The 20,266-nt window shown below is 42.9% G+C and overlaps 1 protein-coding gene across 2 annotated transcripts in view; it reads right to left on the minus strand.

Annotated features, from left to right (window-relative positions):
• The window catches only part of ELL (elongation factor for RNA polymerase II), a 198,225-nt gene that overhangs the window by 135,134 nt on the left and 42,825 nt on the right, over positions 1–20,266 (minus strand). For both annotated transcript variants that reach the window (XM_068233902.1, XM_068233901.1), the window contains exon 2: positions 5,726–5,773. In XM_068233902.1, coding sequence (XP_068090003.1) covers positions 5,726–5,773 — 48 coding nt within the window. The remainder of the gene's footprint in view (positions 1–5,725; positions 5,774–20,266) is intronic.

Below are 20,266 nucleotides of genomic sequence, written 5' to 3' on the forward strand. Positions count from 1 at the left end.
CTGGTTCCGCCGCACCCGTACTGCCCCCTTTCACCGCCTAGTCTGGAGTCCAGGTGGAGACAGATAATCTAGGAATGGCCCTAGACTTTTTTCATGTGTTCTTCACAGAGGATCTCTACGACTTAATTGTGGCCGAGACCAGCCGTTATGCCACACAATACATCACCGACAACCAGGATAAGTACTATGCCCAGGCTTACCGGTGGAAACCACTCCAAGTTTCCGAAATTAAAACTTTTTTGGGCCTTCTCCTTAACATGGGTCTAGTCAGATTTAATGTATTGCGGTCTTATTGGTCTACGCGCCCAATATATCACCTGCCCATGTTCTCTGCTGTCATGTCCAGGACACGATTTGAGATGATCCTGCGCTTCCTGCACTTCAACGACAACACAACCTGTCATCGAAGTGACCACTCTGCTTATGACTGGCTCCACAAAATTCGGCCCCTCATAGACCACGTCATCAAAATTTGCAGATGCTTATACCCCTGAACAGCACATCTGTGTAGACGAGTCCCTCATACATTTTACCGGGCGGCTTGGCATCAAACAGTACATCCCAAGCAAGCGCGCCCGGTATGGGGTGAAACTGTATAAGCTCTGTGAAAGGGCCACAGGCTATACTTATGGTTTTAGGGTCTATGAGGGAAAAGACTCAAAATTGGAGCCTGTTGGATGCCCTGACTACCTGGGGAGCAGTGGCAAGATTGTGTGGGACTTGGTGTCACCTTTGTTCCAGGAGGGGTACCATCTTTATGTGGACAACTTCTACACAAGTGTGGCCCTCTATCAGCATTTAAAGATAGAAGGGATCCGCTGCTGTGGCACCGTGCGGCCTAGTCGCCGGGGCTTCCCCCAACGGCTCGTTAGTACCCGGCTTGCACGGGGGGAGATATCTGCCTTGTGTACAGATGACCTGCTCGCGGTGAAATGGAAGGACAAGAGGGAAGTTTACCTTCTGTCCACCATTCACACAGACACGACAGTCCAAATTCAACGGGCAACAGAGGTCACTGAAAAACACCTTGCCGTCCACGACTATGCTTACATGGGAGGGGTGGACTTCAATGACCAGATGTTAGGGCCCCATTTAGTTTTCCGCAAAACCAGACGCTGGTATAAAAAAAAAAAAAAAAAAAAAAAAAGTGTCTGTTTATCTAATTCAATTGGGTATTTACAACAGCTTTGTTCTCTACAGTAAGGCTGGGAGAACTGCAGCGTTCCTTAAATTCCAGGAAGACATCGTTATGGAACTCCTGTATCCAGGAAGTGCCGTGGCCCAACCCCAAAATGCAGTTAGCCGGCTGCATGAAAGGCACTACGCCTTTCCCATTCTGAGTGCCCCAAATCAACGCACCCCAAGAAAACGTTGTCGTGTCTGCAGCAGGGCTGGAACAAGTCGTGACACCTGTTTACTGTCCCATGTGTCCTGACCAGCCTGGCCTATGCCTAGGGGCGTGTTTCCAGAGGTATCATGAGCAGATACACTTTTAGAGAGAGTAGGGAACTCCAGACATAGCAGTAGGCACACAAGGGTCTCTGTGCTATTTCACACTGGCGTGAGGAGTTAGGGAAAATTGCCTAGCGAAAGTAACACTTTGCGGTCCCCCCCTACGCCGGAAGTGCTTGACTTAACGCTAGTGCATGCCTACGTTACTGCGTGGCTTCTGCGGCAATTTGGGTCGGGCCCGGAAGTCATGTTAGTCTACGGCGACGCAGTTACTTACTAGGCCGAATGCGATTACTGTCGAATGCTACTCTTGCGGTATTCCCTGAAGGTCTGTTTGGGGCAATGCGGTGCGCACGACCCACCGGATAAGCCATATGCAGTGTGAACCCAGACATCAGGTTTCCAGAGACCCTAATACACAGTGCTGCCAGAAACCTCTCCTTTCACTTGGGACAAAGTGCATAATGTACTTCGCCACATCTCTGTGCGATTTGCACTTTGCACATTGTCCCATGGGGGGCGAGAGGTTTGTCCTCAGAAAGGTAAGAAAAAAAAACAAAAAAAAAAACAGGTAAGCAAAAAAGTTAATGTTTGGTTCCCAATGTTAATGTTTGGGTTAAAAATGTTCATTAAAGTTTATAAAAGTCGATGTTAATGAAGTTTTTGCTTTGCTGCTTGCTTGTTTTTTTGTGTGCGTTTTCCTCTTTTTTCCATCCTTTACCCTTCCAGGTGGACCGACCGACCAACCAGCTGCAGCACTGATGGTGCATCCTGACAGAAGCATTGTGTGTCTGTCAGATTACACACAAGTCGGTGCATGCAGTGCTGCAGGACGAGATTTCTCCTCCGCAGTAAAAAAAGATACGTTTGCCGAGGCATATGAGCTGAGGGGCGGTGTTGGAGCTCCTATACTTTGGCAAGCACTTTGTATCAAAAAAGAACTCTGGCAATGATTTTTTCATCCACATCGATCGGTGTGAATGGATAAATCGGCTTTGCCATGGCATACTAGATGAGTGGGTGGACGTTTTTGGGTGGCAGCTCCTATGTCCTGGCAGACGCCTTCCCCTCTTTTTTCTCATTTTTTTGGCAGATATTTTTTCATCCACGATTGATTGATTGATTGTTTGACTGTCATTTTTTCCTTTTAGCCCAGAGTGCATTACCCGTATGCCCAATATAAGGAGTATAGCAGAAACTCCTAATACTGGCCATACATGTAATGATTGCAGAGACCCTAAAATGCCAGGACAGACCCCACGAATGATGTCATTTTGGAAAGAGGACACCCCAAAGTATTCCGTGAGGTGCATGGTAAGTTCATAGAAGATTTAAATTTTTTGTCAGAAGTTAGCAGAATTTGTTATATGTTTTTTTTTTTTCACAAAATGTCATTTTCCGCTCACTTATGACAAAAAAATTAAAAATTTTCTATGAACTCACCATGCCCCTCATGGAATACCTTGGGGTGTCTTCTTTCCAAAATGGGGTCATTTGTGGGGTTTGTTAACGGTCCTGGCATGTGGGGGGGGGGGGGGTGCTAAATTGTGAGCACCCCTGTAAAGCCTAAAAGTGCTCATTGGACTTTGGCCTCCTTTGCGCAACTAGGCTGCTAAAAAAAAAGTGTCACACATGCGGTATTGCCATACTCAGGAGAAGTAGTATAATGTGTTTTGGGGTGTATTTTTACACCTACCCATGCTGGGTGGGAGAAATAGCTCTGTAAATGACAATTTTTTAATTTATTTTTTTTACACACAACTGTCCATTTACAGAGATATTTCTCCCACCCAGCATGGGTATGTGTAAAAATACACCGCAAAACACATTATACTACTTCTCCTGAGTACGGCGATACCTCATGTGTGGCACTTTTTTGCACTCGCACTAAGGGGCCCAAAGTCCAATGAGTACCTTTAAGATTTCACAGGTCATTTTGCGACATTTGGTTTCAAGACTATTCCTCACGGTTTAGGGCCCCTAAAATGCCAGGGCAGTATAGGAACCCCACAAGTGACCCTATTTTAGAAAAGACACCCCAAGGTATTCCGTTAGGAGTATGGTGAGTTCATAGAAGATTTTATTTTTTGTCACAAGTTAGCGGAAATTGATTTTTATTGTTTTTTTTTCACAAAGTGTCATTTTCCACTAACTTGTGACAAAAAATAAAAACTTCTATGAACTCCCCATACTCCTAACGGAATACCTTGGGATGTCTTTCTAAAATGGGGTCACTTGTGGGGTTCCTATACTACCCTGGGATTTTAAGGGCCCTAAACCTTGAGGAGTAGTCTACAAACCAAATGCCTCAAAATGACCTTTGAAATCCTAAAGGTACTCCTAGGACGTTGGGCCCCTTAGCGCACCTAGGCTGCAAAAAAAGTGTCACACATGTGGTATCGCCGTACTCAGGAAAAGTAGTATAATGTGTTTTGGGGTGTATTTTTACACATACCCATGCTGGGTGGGAGAAATCTCTGTATATGGACAATTGTGTGTAGATCAAAAAAAAAAAAATCTCATTTACAGAGATATTTCTCCCACCCAGCTTTGGTATGTGTAAAAATACACCCCAAAACATTATACTACTGAGTACGGCGATACCACATGTGACACTTTTTTGCAGCCTAGGTGCGCTAAGGGGCCCAAAGTCCTATGAGCACCTTTAGGCTTTACAGGGGTGCTTACAATTTAGCACCCCCTCAAAATGCCAGGACAGTAAACACACCCCACAAATGACACCATTTTGGAAAGTAGACATCGCAAAGTATTCAGAGAGGGGCATGGTAAGTCTATGGCAGACTTCTTTTTTGTTTGTCACAAGTTAACAGAAATGGAAACTTTTCTCCATTTTTTTTGTCACAAAGTGTCATTTTCCGCTAACTTGTGACAAAAAACAAAATCTTCTATGAACTCACCATGCATCTTAGTGAATACTTTGGGATGTGTTCTTTCCAAAATGGGGTCATTTGGGGGTATTTATACTATCCTGGAGTTTTAGCACCTTATGAAACCTGACAGGTGCTCAGAAAAGTCAGAGATGCTTTAAAATGGGAACATTCACTTTTTGCACCAGTTTGTAAACGCTATAACTTTTACCCAAACCAATAAATATACACTGAATGCGTTTTTTTAATCAAAGACATGTAGCACAATAAATTTGGACAAAAATGTATGTAGAAATTTTACTTTATTTGAAAAATGTCGGCACAGAAAGTTAAAAAAAAAATCATTTTTTTACAAAATTCATGTCGTTTTTGATGAATAAAATAAAAACTAAAAATCATAGCAGCAATCAAATAGCACCAAAAGAAAGCTGTATTAGGGACAAGAAAAGGAGGTAAAATTCATTTAGATGGTAGGTTGTATGACAGAGCAATAAACCGTTAAAAGTGCAGTGGTCTGAATGGAAAAAAAGTGTCTGGTCCTGAAGGGGTTTTATGACTGCAGTCCTTAAGTGGTTAAAGGAATTATCAGGCTAAAATTAGCTTTACTCACCTGGGGCTTTCTCCAGCCCCTTGCAGCCGACTGTCCCACGCCGACCGCTCCCCCAGTGTCCGGGCTCGGTATTCAGGCCGACCGTAGGGTTGGCCTTACTGCGGCTGCATGAAGCGCCGCTGTCAATCATGGCCATGTGGGCCGCAGCGAACTGCGCAGGCGCAGTAGTTCTGCCCCTGCGCAGTTCGCTGCAGCCCACGTGGCCATGTTTCACTGAAATCTAGATTCTGTCAAGAAGATCATAATGTCAAGTTTATGTACATGCTTTTACGTAACTTAAATTGTTGTTCTGCCCAACTCCAGACAGACTCCCGGGAGCTTAGCCCTCCATGACATTGGACAGCACCGCTTTAAAATATTCCCTCCCACCAAGGGGGCCTGCCTCTCACTCCCCTTCCCCCTTATATGAAATGAACTGCAGCAGAACCCAAGCCATATACAAAGTCAAGCACGGGCGCCATGTCCTCAACCCCCTAATAACACTGGTCAGCGTACATCAATGTCCCTTCGGCTCCTAATGTCATGCCTTTAATACTCTGATGTCCTGACACCACTGACTGCACACTTGTTGCATGCGTGTGATGCAGAAAGAAAAAGCCAATACATCAACTTGACCACCAAGTAATTTTCTTAATTTTTAAAGGGAATAAATACAGTGATACTGTATTTCTCTCACTGCAGTTTTCTTTCCTATATTACATATAGATGCTGTGAAAGTGCACAAAGATCCTGCTGACAGGTGTTATGCAATAAATGTATTACAACTGTAACTTACCCCTTGGCTGCCTTGAAATCGAATAGTCGGTTTCAAACTTATGGATTCCTATAACACAAACAAAAAAAAATTATGAAATGTTTCCGGACAAAGATTAACAAGTATAATAAAGGCTAATGCTTGTAATAGTGATTCAGGCAGAAAAGTGGGTTGGCGTGTAGTCCTTGTAACCTGCAGCACTAGAATTCTGGATTGGATCTGCATAGAGGCACAATCTGCATGAATTGAGTATTACTTGTGTTTTCATGCTCGTTTTCCCCAATGCCAAATAAGAAAAAAAAAAACACAACAGCATAAAGATTAATTGGTGCTACCCCCTCCAAAGCCTGTGAGTCCTTTTGAGGGCTAGTGAGTAATATAATTGAAACCAAATTTTCTGTAAAGGTCAGAAGAAAATCAGCACTACAGAATACGATTAGTGTAATTAACAAGCAACAATATTCAGAGTGTTTACTAAGAACAGATTGAACACTTTTGCAACCGACAAATGACTGATCTTGAAATGTGTCAAAATAAAAATGATTTGCCCCTTAGATGAGGTTTTAAGCAAACACACACACACACACACACACACACACACACTTTTTATAAATATTAAAAATCATATGCAGTACTTGATTTTTGGTTGTGGACCTTTAAAGTCCTGCTCCAGCCTCCCACTTTTAATGCATACAATAGTAAATTTGCATTAGTTAGCAACACACCTTACTTATTGCTGTAAATTATACCTGGCTCCATTTCCTGTTCAGATGTAAATGCAATTTTCACAACTATCTCACAAGAAACCACATAAATTTAGAGGTTCTGTCTGGATGAATGTTCTCCTGTAAAACAGAAGTGAGGGTGATTTGAAATGGGGAAGGTGAGGGTGGCGGGGCGAGGCCTCTTTATAAACCCAAAGGTCAAGTAAAAACAAAACAAAAACAAAAAAAAACGGACCCCAGCTCTGAGAGAGATCACTGAATTAGGGAAACACAACTTGCTAGAAATTTTGGAGTGTTAACTGGACACCTGTCACGATCCACATCTGCTGTTGTCTCTGTTGTGAACTTATGGCATGGACTTCCATTATCCACCAGCAGGTGGCCTGTCATTGTGTACAAGGACTTGCAGTTCTTAGCCTGGCCTGCAGAGGCCTCTAAAGGAACTTTGATCATTTACCACCAACTGCTTCCTGTTACATGGACTATATAAAGACTGCCTCTTCCTCCAAACAATTGCTAGAACCTCCTCCCCTGTAGGTCTGAGTTCCTGGACACTCCTGTTCCTTCATCCCTGATTCTTGTTCCTTGTTTGCTGATCTGACAATCTGTTGCTGAACCTTTGCTTGTCCTGACTCTGCTTCTGTTTATTCCTCTGTGCCTCGCCTGTATCTGATTACCCGTTGTTGACCCTGATATTCTGTTATTACTTATTGCCTGTTCCCTGCGATTCCGCGCTATTTGTATATAGTTGTAGGTTTGTATATATATTCATCGTTATTAGTTAGATAGATAGGTTTGATTGCACATGTATATATTGCACGTTCCCGATTGGTTGGTGATCACCTGTATATATTTGCTGTGTATGTGTTTTGCATCTCATTTGCATCGTTGTATATATGAATTTATCACTGCAGTTCCTGGTTGTACATAGCTTGCTGTGCATGTGGTTGCATTTATGCACCTTATGGTTTTCATTAAACACTTTTGCACACTACTGTTCCGGTTTCAGTGTCAGAATTTCTGCAAATTGTGGTCATTCCTTGCAATGCCTGTTTGCTTAGTGACAACACCAAAAGGAAGCTACATAAAAGAGTCCAAGTACAATAGTATGCGGGCTAGAGTGACCACGCACCTTCCAGCTCTTAAAAATAAATGTTGGTTGGTTGCCAAATCTATAGAACCTCTATTTGTGAAGAGGGTGTACTAACAAGCATAAAGGGAACCTAAGGTGAGTTGGATATGGAGGCTATCATATTTATGTCCTTTAGCTGTTTAAATTTAACATAACAAATCAGCTCTAAATGTAAACTGCTTAGAAGCCCAAAGTGCTACTGAAAAGCCAACACTGTAACACCCCCCCCCCCCCCCCCCCCCAAAAAAAATAAAATGGGGGGAAAAAAACGCCACATTGGCCCTTATACAATTCACTTTTTCTCCCAAGCTTCCTCCTAGGAGATAATTTTCCAACATCTGCTTAAACATTTTTTCAGCACTCTGCAGTTAAAGGATCAAAAAAATAGGTGAAAAGGTACTGTGAAAAGTATTATGAGTATTTTCTTGCTTGCTGGTGGCTTAAAGGACATTTTATTAATAAGATATTAAATTATCACCTAGGAGAAAATGTGAATTGCATAAAGGCCATTTACTCTGATCTTTCATTTAACATTATTATAAATACAATTGTTCTGCACCTCCAACTCCTTATCAATTGTACATCGATGTAATTCTTATGGTGGCCATAGATGGTACAATTTTTTCAACCAATCTTACCATTTCTATGTAATATAAGGGAACTGCCTTAATTACCCTTTCAATATATTCACTTAATTTACCCTTAGGGTGGCCACTAATGATCCAATCTTTTTCATCCAATCTTACCATTTCTATGTAATATAAGGTAACTGCCTGAAGTATCCATTGAGTATATTCACTCAATTTACCCTTATACTACATAGATTTGGTAAGATTGGATGAAAAAGATTGGATCATTAGTGGCTACCATTATACTACATAGAAATGGTAAGATTGGATGAAAAAAAATTGTACTATGTATGGCCACCATTAAAATGACTAAAAGTCTGGCAGGTACGATCACTGTGATCAAACCTGCCGGGGATTTATGCCCCAACATGGCCGTCTGATCATAACTGCAATTGATTTCTGACCCTCCCCCTCCAAAAAAAAAAAAAAAAATTAGCCCTGGACTGCGATACATACATTGGCATCCGCCTATGTATGGGATTAGAGTGAGAGCCGTTGGGAAGGACAGTTAAGGGGCGGATGTTCTCTGTACAGCGCTGCTCTAGATCGCAGCGCTGTACATGTTTGTATGGTATTTGTTTTTTTGAATAATTTCAGCCTGCCAGCTCCGATTGCAGGCTGATCACTGCAGCCCGCTCTGTTTACTGCAGTGAATGTGCGCTCATTCCTTGCAAATCTTACTCCTTGCAAGCATTCAAAACAAAGTTCCTTTTTCAGGCATCATACAAAGCTGGATCAGAATGATATAAAACTGAACATTAAATTCACAACCATATATATATCCTCAAAAAAACAAAAAACCTCAGAAATGTTTCTCAAGATTATTAAAGGCCTAAATGATCTCTTAATGTTTTTAGATCTAGACCATTAACATAATACTTCCTAGAACATGCAATACCTAGTATGGAGAATGTGTTCAGCAGAAACCTATTACCTTGAAATAATTTTTATGAGTCAGTCCTGTGTATCACTGCCTCCTTACACTCTGTAATCAGTTTGGTAAGCAAGACAGAAAGCTTTTTTGACTTATGACTAATCTGAATTCCTGGCAGATGGTTCATATATACAAGTGTGTTAAGGGAAGCCATTACATCCCTCAGCCTTGTATTCCACTCTGGCAAGTCAGCTAACTGGTCCATTGGTCTACACTCAAAGCCATGTGAAGCCAAATTGCAGGTATAACTAGTACAATATCATGTTACTAGCTTTACAGAAAAAAAAATTCTCATTCAAAATAATTTCATAGTGTGGTCCAATCTAGGGTTAAAGAGAACCCGAGGTGGGTTTGAAGAATATTATCTGCATACAGAGGCTGGATCTGCCTATACAGCCCAGCCTCTGTTGCTATCCCAAACCCCCCTAAGGTCCCCCTGCACTCTGCAATCCCTCATAAATCACAGCCACGCTGCTGACAAACAGCTTGTCAGAGCTGGCTGTGTTTATCTCTATAGTGTCAGTCTGCTGCTCTCCCCGCCTCCTGCAGAACTCCAGTCCCCGCCTGCATCCCTTCCCTCCCTGCTGATTGGAGGGAAGGGACGGGGGCAGGGACCGGAGCTATGCAGGAGGCGGGGGAGCAGCTGAGACTGACACTACAGATGTAAACACAGCCTCACAGCACGGCTGTGATTTATAAAGGAATTGCAGAGTGCAGGGGGACCTTAGTGGGGTTTGGGATAGCAACAGAGGCTGGGCTGTATAAGCAGATCCAGCCTCTGTATGCAGATAACATTCTTTAAACACACCTCGGGTTCTCTTTAACGCAAAGGAAATAGAGCTCAATACACAGCAGGACATAACCGCCAGTTACCCCTCAAAACAGTAAATACTAATGAGGTTTGAAAGCAATAAGTCACATTGCTGGCTTTACACAATTTTGATACTGCAAATTATTTATATGGGATTTTTGCAACAGGACAGTGAATTCCACTTTGGAATCCCCATCTAAAAATACACTGGTCCCAGACCACTGAATACACCTTCAGCCACCGTTTTCTCTCACATGGAAAATAAAACCTTATGTATTATTGTTTTATTTGCAGATTGGTAAGGGGTCAAAATGACCCCTTATCAGTTCACTACTGCAACACATAGCACAGGCCATTTCTAGGATTGGGCTTTTATCACACACGATAATAAACCACCAAGAAATCTTCACCGGAATGAATGGCGGAACTAGTAATTTAGTCATAATAGGATGTGATACAATGATAGCTGGATTTTAACTTTGGGGTTTCCCCAATTGTGGTAAATAGAGCTGATTCCATAAAAAAACAAAAAAAACAAAAAAAAAAAAAAACACCACAAAATAATTATCTTACTAGCACTCGTTAAGACTAGCTCCAGGATTCTATATTAAAAGACCCAAACCAAACATTTTTTTCAGTCAAAATATGTAGTTGCACCACTCTGACACAAACAAAGATAAATAAACACTCCTTCAAGCCTATGAGCATTTCAGCGCATGCTTTTCACCCTTCTCTTTTTATAACTAGGGTTATACAGGTGGCAGCCATTAGCAATTCCTCCTTTGCCGGACACCTCCTACTCCACCAGTTTGCCGGTTTCTCTCCCGGCAATATGAAAGGAAGGGAGGGGTTCCTCCAATAAATGTAAAATATTTTATATTTGTCATCATGCAGCTGAAAAAAGGCTGCTATTATAATTTAGAAAATAGATTTTATTTCTGAAATCTTGTATTTTTAATTTGGGTCCATTTTAATTTGTCTACCCCTGTGATGACCACTGAAAGTCACTTCTTCAGTTGACTCGGACAGCAAAAAGTAGAAAAAGCCAATTGTCAGTACAGACTCACTTTACAGAAAAACTAGTAAGGGATGCTGTTGAGTGATAATGATTGTAATCTAATTACGAATTAGTGAAATTTTGCAATTACGATTTTAAAATTCAATTGATTTTACAAAATCCATTTGAAATTTTAAATAATTTCACACCAACTTTAGCTGTTAAGAACAAAACCCCCATACATGCTATAGTCATGGAAATTGCTATGTATGTTAAAGGGAGTTTAAAACTAGAAAAACAATCATGCCTTACATAGCAGCGCTACGTAGTGTGCCATAGGCCCAGTGCACACCAAAACCGCTAGCAGATCCGCAATACGCTAGCGGTTTTGGGAGCTGATTTCAGAGCGATTCTAGGTATGTTTAGAGAGGTTTTCTAAACATACCTAGCGGTTTTGGGTGCGTTTTTGTGTAGCAGATTACACATATTGTTACAGTAAAAGCTGTTACTGAACAGCTACTGTAACAAAAATGCCTGGCAAACCGCTCTGAAGTAGCATTTTTCAGAGCGGTTTGCGTTTATCCTATACTTTACATTGAGGACGAAACACTTCCGAAATCCGCAAACACGCAGCAGGAGGCGCGTTTGCGGCTTGGCAAAAACCGCAAACTGCCAGTGTGCACTATCCCATTGCAATACATTAGACAAGCGTTTTTATAGGCGGATGCGGCCGGCGGATCGCTCCAAAAACCGCTCGGTGTGCACTGGGCCTTACTTAGATAGGAGAGTGCCTTCCTATACATAGTAACTATGTATTGGAAGGCACACTCCTATCTAAGTAAGGCACACTCCTAAATAAGGCCCGCTCCTATCTATAGAAGGTACGCTCCCACTATGTAAGGCATGCATTCGCAGCCGCTCCTTCACATTAAGGTGCACTGCTTTAGCAGTATATACAGTGGAGGAAATAATTATTTGACCCCTCACTGATTTTGTAAGTTTGTCCAATGACAAAGAAATGAAAAGTCTCAGAACAGTATCATTTCAATGGTAGGTTTATTTTAACAGTGGCAGATAGCACATCAAAAGGAAAATCGAAAAAATAACCTTAAATAAAAGATAGCAACTGATTTGCATTTCATTGAGTGAAATAAGTTTTTGAACCCTCTAACAATAAAAGACTTAATACTTAGTGGAAAAACTCTTGTTTGCAAGTACAGAGGTCAAACGTTTCTTGTAATTGATGACCAAGTTTGCACACATTTTAGGAGGAATGTTGGTCCACTCCTCTTTGCAGATCATCTCTAAATCCCTAAGGTTTCGAGGCTGTCTCTGTGCAACTCTGAGCTTGAGCTCCCTCCATAGGTTTTCTATTGGATTAAGGTCCGGAGACTGACTAGGCCACTCCATGACCTTAATGTGCTTCTTCTTGAGCCACTCCTTTGTTGCCTTTGCTGTATGTTTTGGGTCATTGTCGTGCTGGAACACCCATCCATGACCCATTTTCAGTTTCCTGGCAGAGGGAAGGAGGTTGTCGTTCAGGATTTCACGATACATGGCTCCGTCCATTTTCCCGTTAATGCGATTAAGTTGTCCTGTGCCCTTAGCAGAAAAACACCCCCAAAGCAAAATGTTTCCACCCCCATGCTTGACGGTGGGGATGGTGTTTTGGGGGTCATAGGCAGCATTTTTCTTCCTCCAAACCCAGCGAGTTGAGTTAATGCCAAAGAGCTCTATTTTGGTCTCATCAGACCACAGCACCTTCTCCCAGTCACTCACAGAATCATTCAGGTGTTCATTGGCAAACTTCAGACGGGCCTGCACATGTGCCTTCTTGAGCAGGGGGACCTTGCGAGCCCTGCAGGATTTTAATCCATTGCGGTGTAATGTGTTTCCAATGGTTTTCTTGGTGACTGTGGTCCCTGCTAATTTGAGGTAATTCACTAACTCCTCCCGTGTAGTTCTAGGATGCTTTTTCACCTTTCTCAGAACCATTGACACCCCACGAGGTGAGATCTTGCGTGGAGCCCCAGAGCGAGGTCGAGTGATGGTCATTTTGTGCTCCTTCCATTTTCGAACAATCGCACCAACGGTTGTCACCTTCTCTCCCAGCTTCTTGCTAATGGTTTTGTAGCCCATTCCAACCTTGTGCAGGTCTACAATTTTGTCTCTGACATCCTTGGACAGCTCTTTGGTCTTTCCCATGTTGGAGAGTTTGGAGTCTGCTTGATTGATTGATTCTGTGGACAGGTGTCTTTTATACAGGTGACTAGTTAAGACAGGTGTCCTTAATGAGGGTGACTAATTGAGTAGAAGTGTCTAACCACTCTGTGGGAGCCAGAACTCTTAATGGTTGGTAGGGGTTCAAAAACTTATTTCACTCAATGAAATGCAAATCAGTTGCTATCTTTTATTTAAGGTTATTTTTTCGATTTTCCTTTTGATGTGCTATCTGCCACTGCTAAAATAAACCTACCATTGAAATGATACTGTTCTGAGACTTTTCATTTCTTTGTCATTGGACAAACTTACAAAATCAGTGAGGGGTCAAATAATTATTTCCTCCACTGTACCAGTATCTGTTCATACGTAGCACCAGTATAGGATTATTATTTTTTTTTGCCGTGTGTTGGAAGAGGGGTAGTCTTATATGGCGAGTATATCCAAAACTCTATATTTTAACTGGAAAAGTTGGGGGGGGGGGGGGGGGGATGGGGTCGTGTTATACGCCGAAATATACGATAAATTAATTTCATATCAAAATTATAGTGAATGACTTTTTATTTCAGTCAACTGTTTTATATGTGTTTTATTTTGGTAGAGTACATGAAAATATCAATGTTGTTGCTTTTAATTCAGTTTGTCACAATAAAGACATATGCCCCAACCCCTCCAGCTGGAGAGCCCACCGCCTCTCTTGACAAGGTGGTGAGACTGCCATGATAGTGGTGGAGTTGTCGGCCAGGGGCTCTTTCCTCCTTCCATCGGCATCAGCCACTCAGTGTCCTCATCTCCTGGGTGACGTATGGCGCTCTCTTGTGCACACACTACATTCATACAGCATTTATGGTCCCTATATTTTGCCTCAAGCACTGACACTTTTTGATGGGTTTGAATTTTGTATTGATATTGCTATTTGTTCACTGAAATTGTTCCACTGTTTTTTATACTGGCAATAAGATTCACTGTTTTCACTCATGCACTTAAAGGTAACCTTAAGTCAGGAAAAAAAAAATGAGTTTTACTCACCTGGGGCTTTCTTCAGCCCCCTGCAGCTGATCGTTGCCCACGTAGAGTCGCTCCTCCTGGACCCGCCGGCGGCCACTTCCGGTTTCACCGTCAGGACCCGACAGGCTGGGAACGTGAGTGATTCTTCGCGTTCCCAGCCACAATAGCTCCCCCTATGCTACTATTGCGGCAAGGAAGGCCGCAAAAGCAGTATAGGGGGAGCTATTTTGGCTGGGAACGCGAAGAATCACTCGCGTTCCCAGCCTGTAGGGTCCTGACGGCGAAACCGGAAGTGGGCGCCGGCGGGTCCAGGAGGATCGGAGCTACTTTACGTGGGCACCGATCAGCTGCAGGGGGCCGAGAAAAGCCCCAGGTGAGTAAAACTCATTTTTTTCCTGACTTAAGTGTCACTTTAAGTATTGATTACTAACTGAACTGGTTCATTCCGTGGTGGGAGGGAAAAAACAAAAACAAAAAAAACCGTATGTCCTTTTTCAACCCAAATAACTGTATTCTACAACTCATTTTGCTTAAAATGAGGTCACATAAAACATTTGATAAACTTTATGCACAGCAATCCATAATTCTCAGAGTGTACCTATGGATTTTTTGCAGGACACCTTTTTTTTGCACTAATTGTTGCAGCGCAGTTCTTGGTTTGCATACAGTGGGATGAGAACGTTTGGGCAACCTTGACAATCGTCATGATTTTCCTGTATAAAATCACTGGATGTTTTGGTATGTATGTATGTATGTATGTATGTATGTATGTATGTATGTATGTATGTATGTATGTATGTATGTATGTATGTATGTATGTATGTATGTATCTCTATATCTCTCTCTATCTATATACATTCATGTGAATTTTATATTGCATTGTTTAATCTAGTGTCTTGCTTGGACGTTTGCTGTATCTGCAGGGATTCAGTAAAGTCCTTCTGATCTTGATAGCATGGATTCTGTCAGCACCACGTTGGCGACTGGTAGTATTCCTTCTTGCCTTATTCCTGAGGCTGTAACTAAAGCAGCGGTTGCCATTAGTTACGCGCCTACCTGTTCGTCTAGTCTATGTCAGTGTGAATGTTGTTGTCACTGGGGCAGCGCCTAGATTGGCAAAGCATTCCGTCTGTCTGTCTTGTTATTACTTGTGCTTTAGCTAGTTTCTTGATAAATATATATGCAGATCTGCGAATATACATTTATCCGTTAATTGAGCTGTTTGTTATTTTTCTGAATGAACATGTATGACCTTAGCCTGTTACCGACTGATTCTGTCTAGTCCACTGTACCACTGCCATCTGATCTATCGTGTATGACTCAAGGCTGTCACCGACTACGTCTGTTGTGTATTGTATCACATAGCATCTAGCGTGATAGGCTGCCCAGAGCTGCAGTTGCTCTAGGCAATCTTGCTCCCTTGTTCATTACTCCTGTGTCTATCTGTGTAGCCTCTTCCGTTACCCAGATACACAGCTGAGCACACACGCTGACTCAGAAAGTATACCCCCCAGCATTACACCATTATTCTCAAGGTGCACTTATGGCTTTTTTTGCACTTTGTTACAGCACCAATGCTTGCATAGCCTTCATGTACTGGGAGTCTCTGAACATATTCAAAAAGAGCTTGTTGCTCCTGTGCACAAAGGCGCTTGTGCATGGCTATGTGCTACTGCGCAGGCACTGATCACGCCTGCACTGTACAACCGCACTCTTACATGGTCGGGAGCACGGTCGCAAAGAAGAGTGCCCCAGTGAGCAGTGGAGTGGAGGAGGATCGGAGAAGCCTCTGGATTATCCAGAGGCTTGCCTCTACTAAGGCAAGTATCTAGCTTTTATTAATTTTCTTTCCATCACAGATTTAAGGCTGGGACCACACGTAATGCTTTTCAATGGAGACAGGCATATTCGTTTCAAAGTTTGAAAATTTTCCACCATGATTTTCATAAAAAAAAAAATGGAGCCCCCCTACAATACATTGCAAAGCACCTGCGATTACCATTGACCATCAGCAAGTAAGGGGAGTGAAGTGTGCATTAAAACGCGCACTTCATGCTCAAAATCAACCATGAAAAACTGCTGCTATTTTCCAAGATGCAAGTGTTCTCCCAGCCTAATTATACTGTTAATGGCTCCAACTGTGATCATTGACAAAAAACAGGCACAAATTGGCTCAGGGAATATGTTCCCTTTCACCAATAAGTGTACTTTTGGGAATCATCAGTAGTGTGCATGTATGCGCATGTGTGTGAACGAGAGTGCATGCACATGGCCCCGCAAGAGCATGTGCATAAGCAGGATCATGGGCATGATTACACGCTCAAGCACAGGGTAGATGTTGGGAAAGCGGACATGAGTGTCACACCCAATTGCAATGCATGGAGGATTATCACTGTTACTGGCTGTAACAGTGATCAGTCAAAAAAATAAGGCACAGATTGGCTCAGCGAACATGTTCCCTTGCACCAATCATTGCTGCCTTTAGAGACACGAGTGCATGCAGATGCAGGATCATGTGTACATGTGCATGATTGTGCATACACGCTCGCGATGGTGCACAGGTGGCGACGGGGTAGAGGTCGAAAAAGAGGACGAGAGTGTCACGTCCAATTGCTGTGCATGGAGAATGATAGCTGCAATACTGATAAAAAAGCTCGGATTGGCTCAGGTAACACATGTTCCCTTGCACCAATCATTACTGCCCGGGAGCACGCATGCGCACTGCAAACAGAGGATGAATATCTTTGCCTCTGGGACTTTAGATGAGGTCTCAGGAGGCGTAGATATACTGCCTCTAATGCAGCAAGTGGTTTAAGGGCCCATTCACATTTGAAAGGGCAAACCGCCAGCGATTTTGGCCGGCGTTTTGCGAGAGTGACTTTTCCACGATTTCAGGCGGTAAAAAAAAAAAAAAAAAATCACTGGGCAGTGCAGCGATTTCTATAGCCCTGAAACACGATCACCGGGAAATCGCCTGAAATTGGTGCAGGCTACGCATTTGCGTTTTTGGGCAATTTGCGGCGATTAGCACAAATCCCCCAAGTAGGAATGGGCACATAGGGGTTTATTACACTCACGCTTTCAAAAGCGCTAGTGTTTTAGCGTTTTGCCAAAAATAGCCGGCAAAATGCTGAGGTGTGAATGGGCCCTAAAATCACTCAGTTGTGGATTTCAAGGTTGGCACAGTACAACTAAAGTGATACTAAAAAGATGAGTCCTAATGCTAGGCTGACTGAAGAACATGCACAAGCACCCCGTTCAAACTTTTTCAGTGGTACTCAAACCAAGCATAGGAGGGTATGGATGGGCACAGTCAATAAGATTTCTTATAGTCTGTTTACTAGTCAAAAATCCTTTGATAGTTTTTTTCCCCCCATTATAAATTTACCTTGGCATTTTACATTAAAATGACATTTACTGCATAGATGTGAAATGTAAACTAAAATTTGACAGAAAATTAATTAATTCTAAATGTCATGTCACATACAATCCCAGGTATGTATCTCATCGGGCTCTTGAGAAAATTGTAGTTTAGTATTTCTGGACATCGATTTTTTTATGAAAATTAATACTTTTGAAAGGAAGACAAATATCTCTCCCCCCCCCCCGTCTATTCCTAACTATGTAATGGCACTAGATACACCAAGTTTCACCAAAATGACAGGTCAAGGCAGATTTTCATAAATGGTCTGACTTGGCGGCGTGAGGACGTTGCATGCTGAGGCTCGGCAGCTCCATCATATGGAGCATGAGCCGCTCCACGCCGGACTTATTGCACCTGAAGCGGGGCAGTGATGCTGCTGGCTGCCCTGGAGCTACCAATGGAAGCGGTCCCCCAGGATATACCTAGCAGAGGATTGGGCTTGCCGGCTTGAGTGCTGAGCATAGTGGGAGGCTCAGTCGGTGGTGTGGCAGCTTTTCTGCAAGTCACCTGGCTTAATCCCTGGCGGCTGCCTGGGTGGTCCACTGATAGCACGTGTTGCGGTGAGTGGGTATGGTAGGGGGAGGGCTTCCGCTCAGACCCTGAATGGTTGCATGCTGCTAGATCAGCACTGGTGTTGGAGTTGAACAATGACTGAGAAAAGCTAGCAGAAGTAGTCCCAGGACATCCTGAAGCAGGCTCAACCCTGAGTGTCAAGCTATTTCCTGGCCTCTTCAGCCTCACAGGAGAAGCAGGGCAGGCTCCTGGATACTAAGGTGGCTGAAGGTTCTCCTGGACCAACCCAGTCACAAACACAAAGACTGGAGGAGATCTGGGCATACATTCATGAAATGCCAACAAAAGCAGATCTGGAGACAAAGACCACCACTTTACTGGACTCCACCAAGGCTGAGATTGAGGTGGTAAGAGGAAGTGGGGGTGATGTCCCAAAAAATCTTAGCGTTAGAAGAGCAAATGGAAGCTCTCAAATCTGAAGTAAACGATCTTAGGGCCCTTGCAGAAAAGCAAAAGGATATGAACACTATCTTTAGGGAGCAAACTGAGGTTCTTCAAAAATGTAATAGACGTAACATCTGGGTCTGAGGGCTTCCGAAAGTGATTAAGGCAGGGGGGTTGGTTTCGGTTTTACTAAAAATTAGGACGTTCAATAATGAGTGAGGTGTGGTAAGGTTGGGTAGTGGGATGGTTTGTTTTTTCTTCCTCCCTCCTGTCCCCTATGAGAAGAGACAAGCTAGAGGGAGTGTGGGGCCTTGGCCTTGCGACTCCAAGTTAACACATCCCCTGAGGAATGTTTGTGGGCCTGAGGCCACATCCCATGCAACACAGTTGGGTCATGAGATTGTACGGCCTGCAGGTGGCCAAAGTGGGTAATTGTGTTGTGTAGAATGCATGTTGTGCACAGGTGCAGTACACATGTACGGGCTCAAGTGCCTGTGCCAGTCATTACGGGTGGCCACCAGTACCCCAAGGAGGACCAGGGGCTGCGACGAGGGACTGAAATGGCTACTAGGGGATGGAAAAAGCCCCAGGTGAGTAAACAGATTGTCCTTCATACCTCGGAAGTCCTTTAAGATTCATCAAAAAACACCATATAGATTATATATAAAACACAGAAGCACCATGAGGAGAGATGCCGGATCACACCCAATGAAAGGGAGTAGACTACTCCCACAAAAAACACTGGTATAGTTATCTGTTAAACACATATACTGCATATAACTTCTGTTCTTTGTCTTTCTCTTCTTTTTATAAATAGGACATATATATGGCAGGAACTGTTATCTAAATGTATAGACACAAGCAAACGGCCCTAGGCCGAATTGGTAATTTACTGCCATACAGTAGCAATAGATGGAATGGGGCTAGTCCCCCATTGTTATATTTAACGTCATTGACAGGGGCGTAGCAATAGGGGGTGCAGAGGTAGCGACCGCATCGGGGCCCTTGGGCCAGAGGGGCCCCGAAGGGCTCTCCCTCAACTACATTATTAGCTCTCTATTGGTCCTGTGCTCATAATAATCACTTCTATAGATGCTGTGAATAGTAGTAATCACTAACAAACTGTTCCCCATCCCGTTCTTGCACCTGACACTGTAGTTGCCATTGGCAGGTTTTGGTGCGCCGTATCAATTGTTATGTATAGAGTGCTTGGGGGGGCCCCAATGTAAAACTTGCATCGGGGCCCACAGCTCGTTAGCTACGCCACTAGTCATTGTGATATGTCTATATACAGCTTTGTATAGAGAGTGACATTCTTTATCTAAAAATGTATATTTTTGTGTATTTGGAAAAAACAGAAAATAAAATAAAGAATATTTAAAAAAACACCATATAGGGATAGCCTGACTCCAAGAAATAGTCACCAGGCAATTTTTTACAATTCCGCACTGCGCAGCTTTAACGATTTTTTGCTTGGCCCTACTCACCATCAAAATTAATTTTACCTCCTTTTCTTGCCACTAATGGAGGAATTTTTGGTGGTCTCTGATTGCTGTTGCAATTTTATTTTTAACGAATTTTTAAAATATTTTTTTAATTTAAAAAAATCCTTTTATTTCCCCCTCTCTCCCCTAAATTGGCCCTGACTGCGCTCCGTATACTTACTTACCTTCTCATAGGCATCAGCCTATGAAAGGGATTAGATTGTGAGCCAACCAGAGGGAC

This window comes from Hyperolius riggenbachi, chromosome 1, assembly GCF_040937935.1.
Source record: "Hyperolius riggenbachi isolate aHypRig1 chromosome 1, aHypRig1.pri, whole genome shotgun sequence".
Classification (NCBI taxonomy): Eukaryota; Metazoa; Chordata; class Amphibia; order Anura; family Hyperoliidae; genus Hyperolius; species Hyperolius riggenbachi.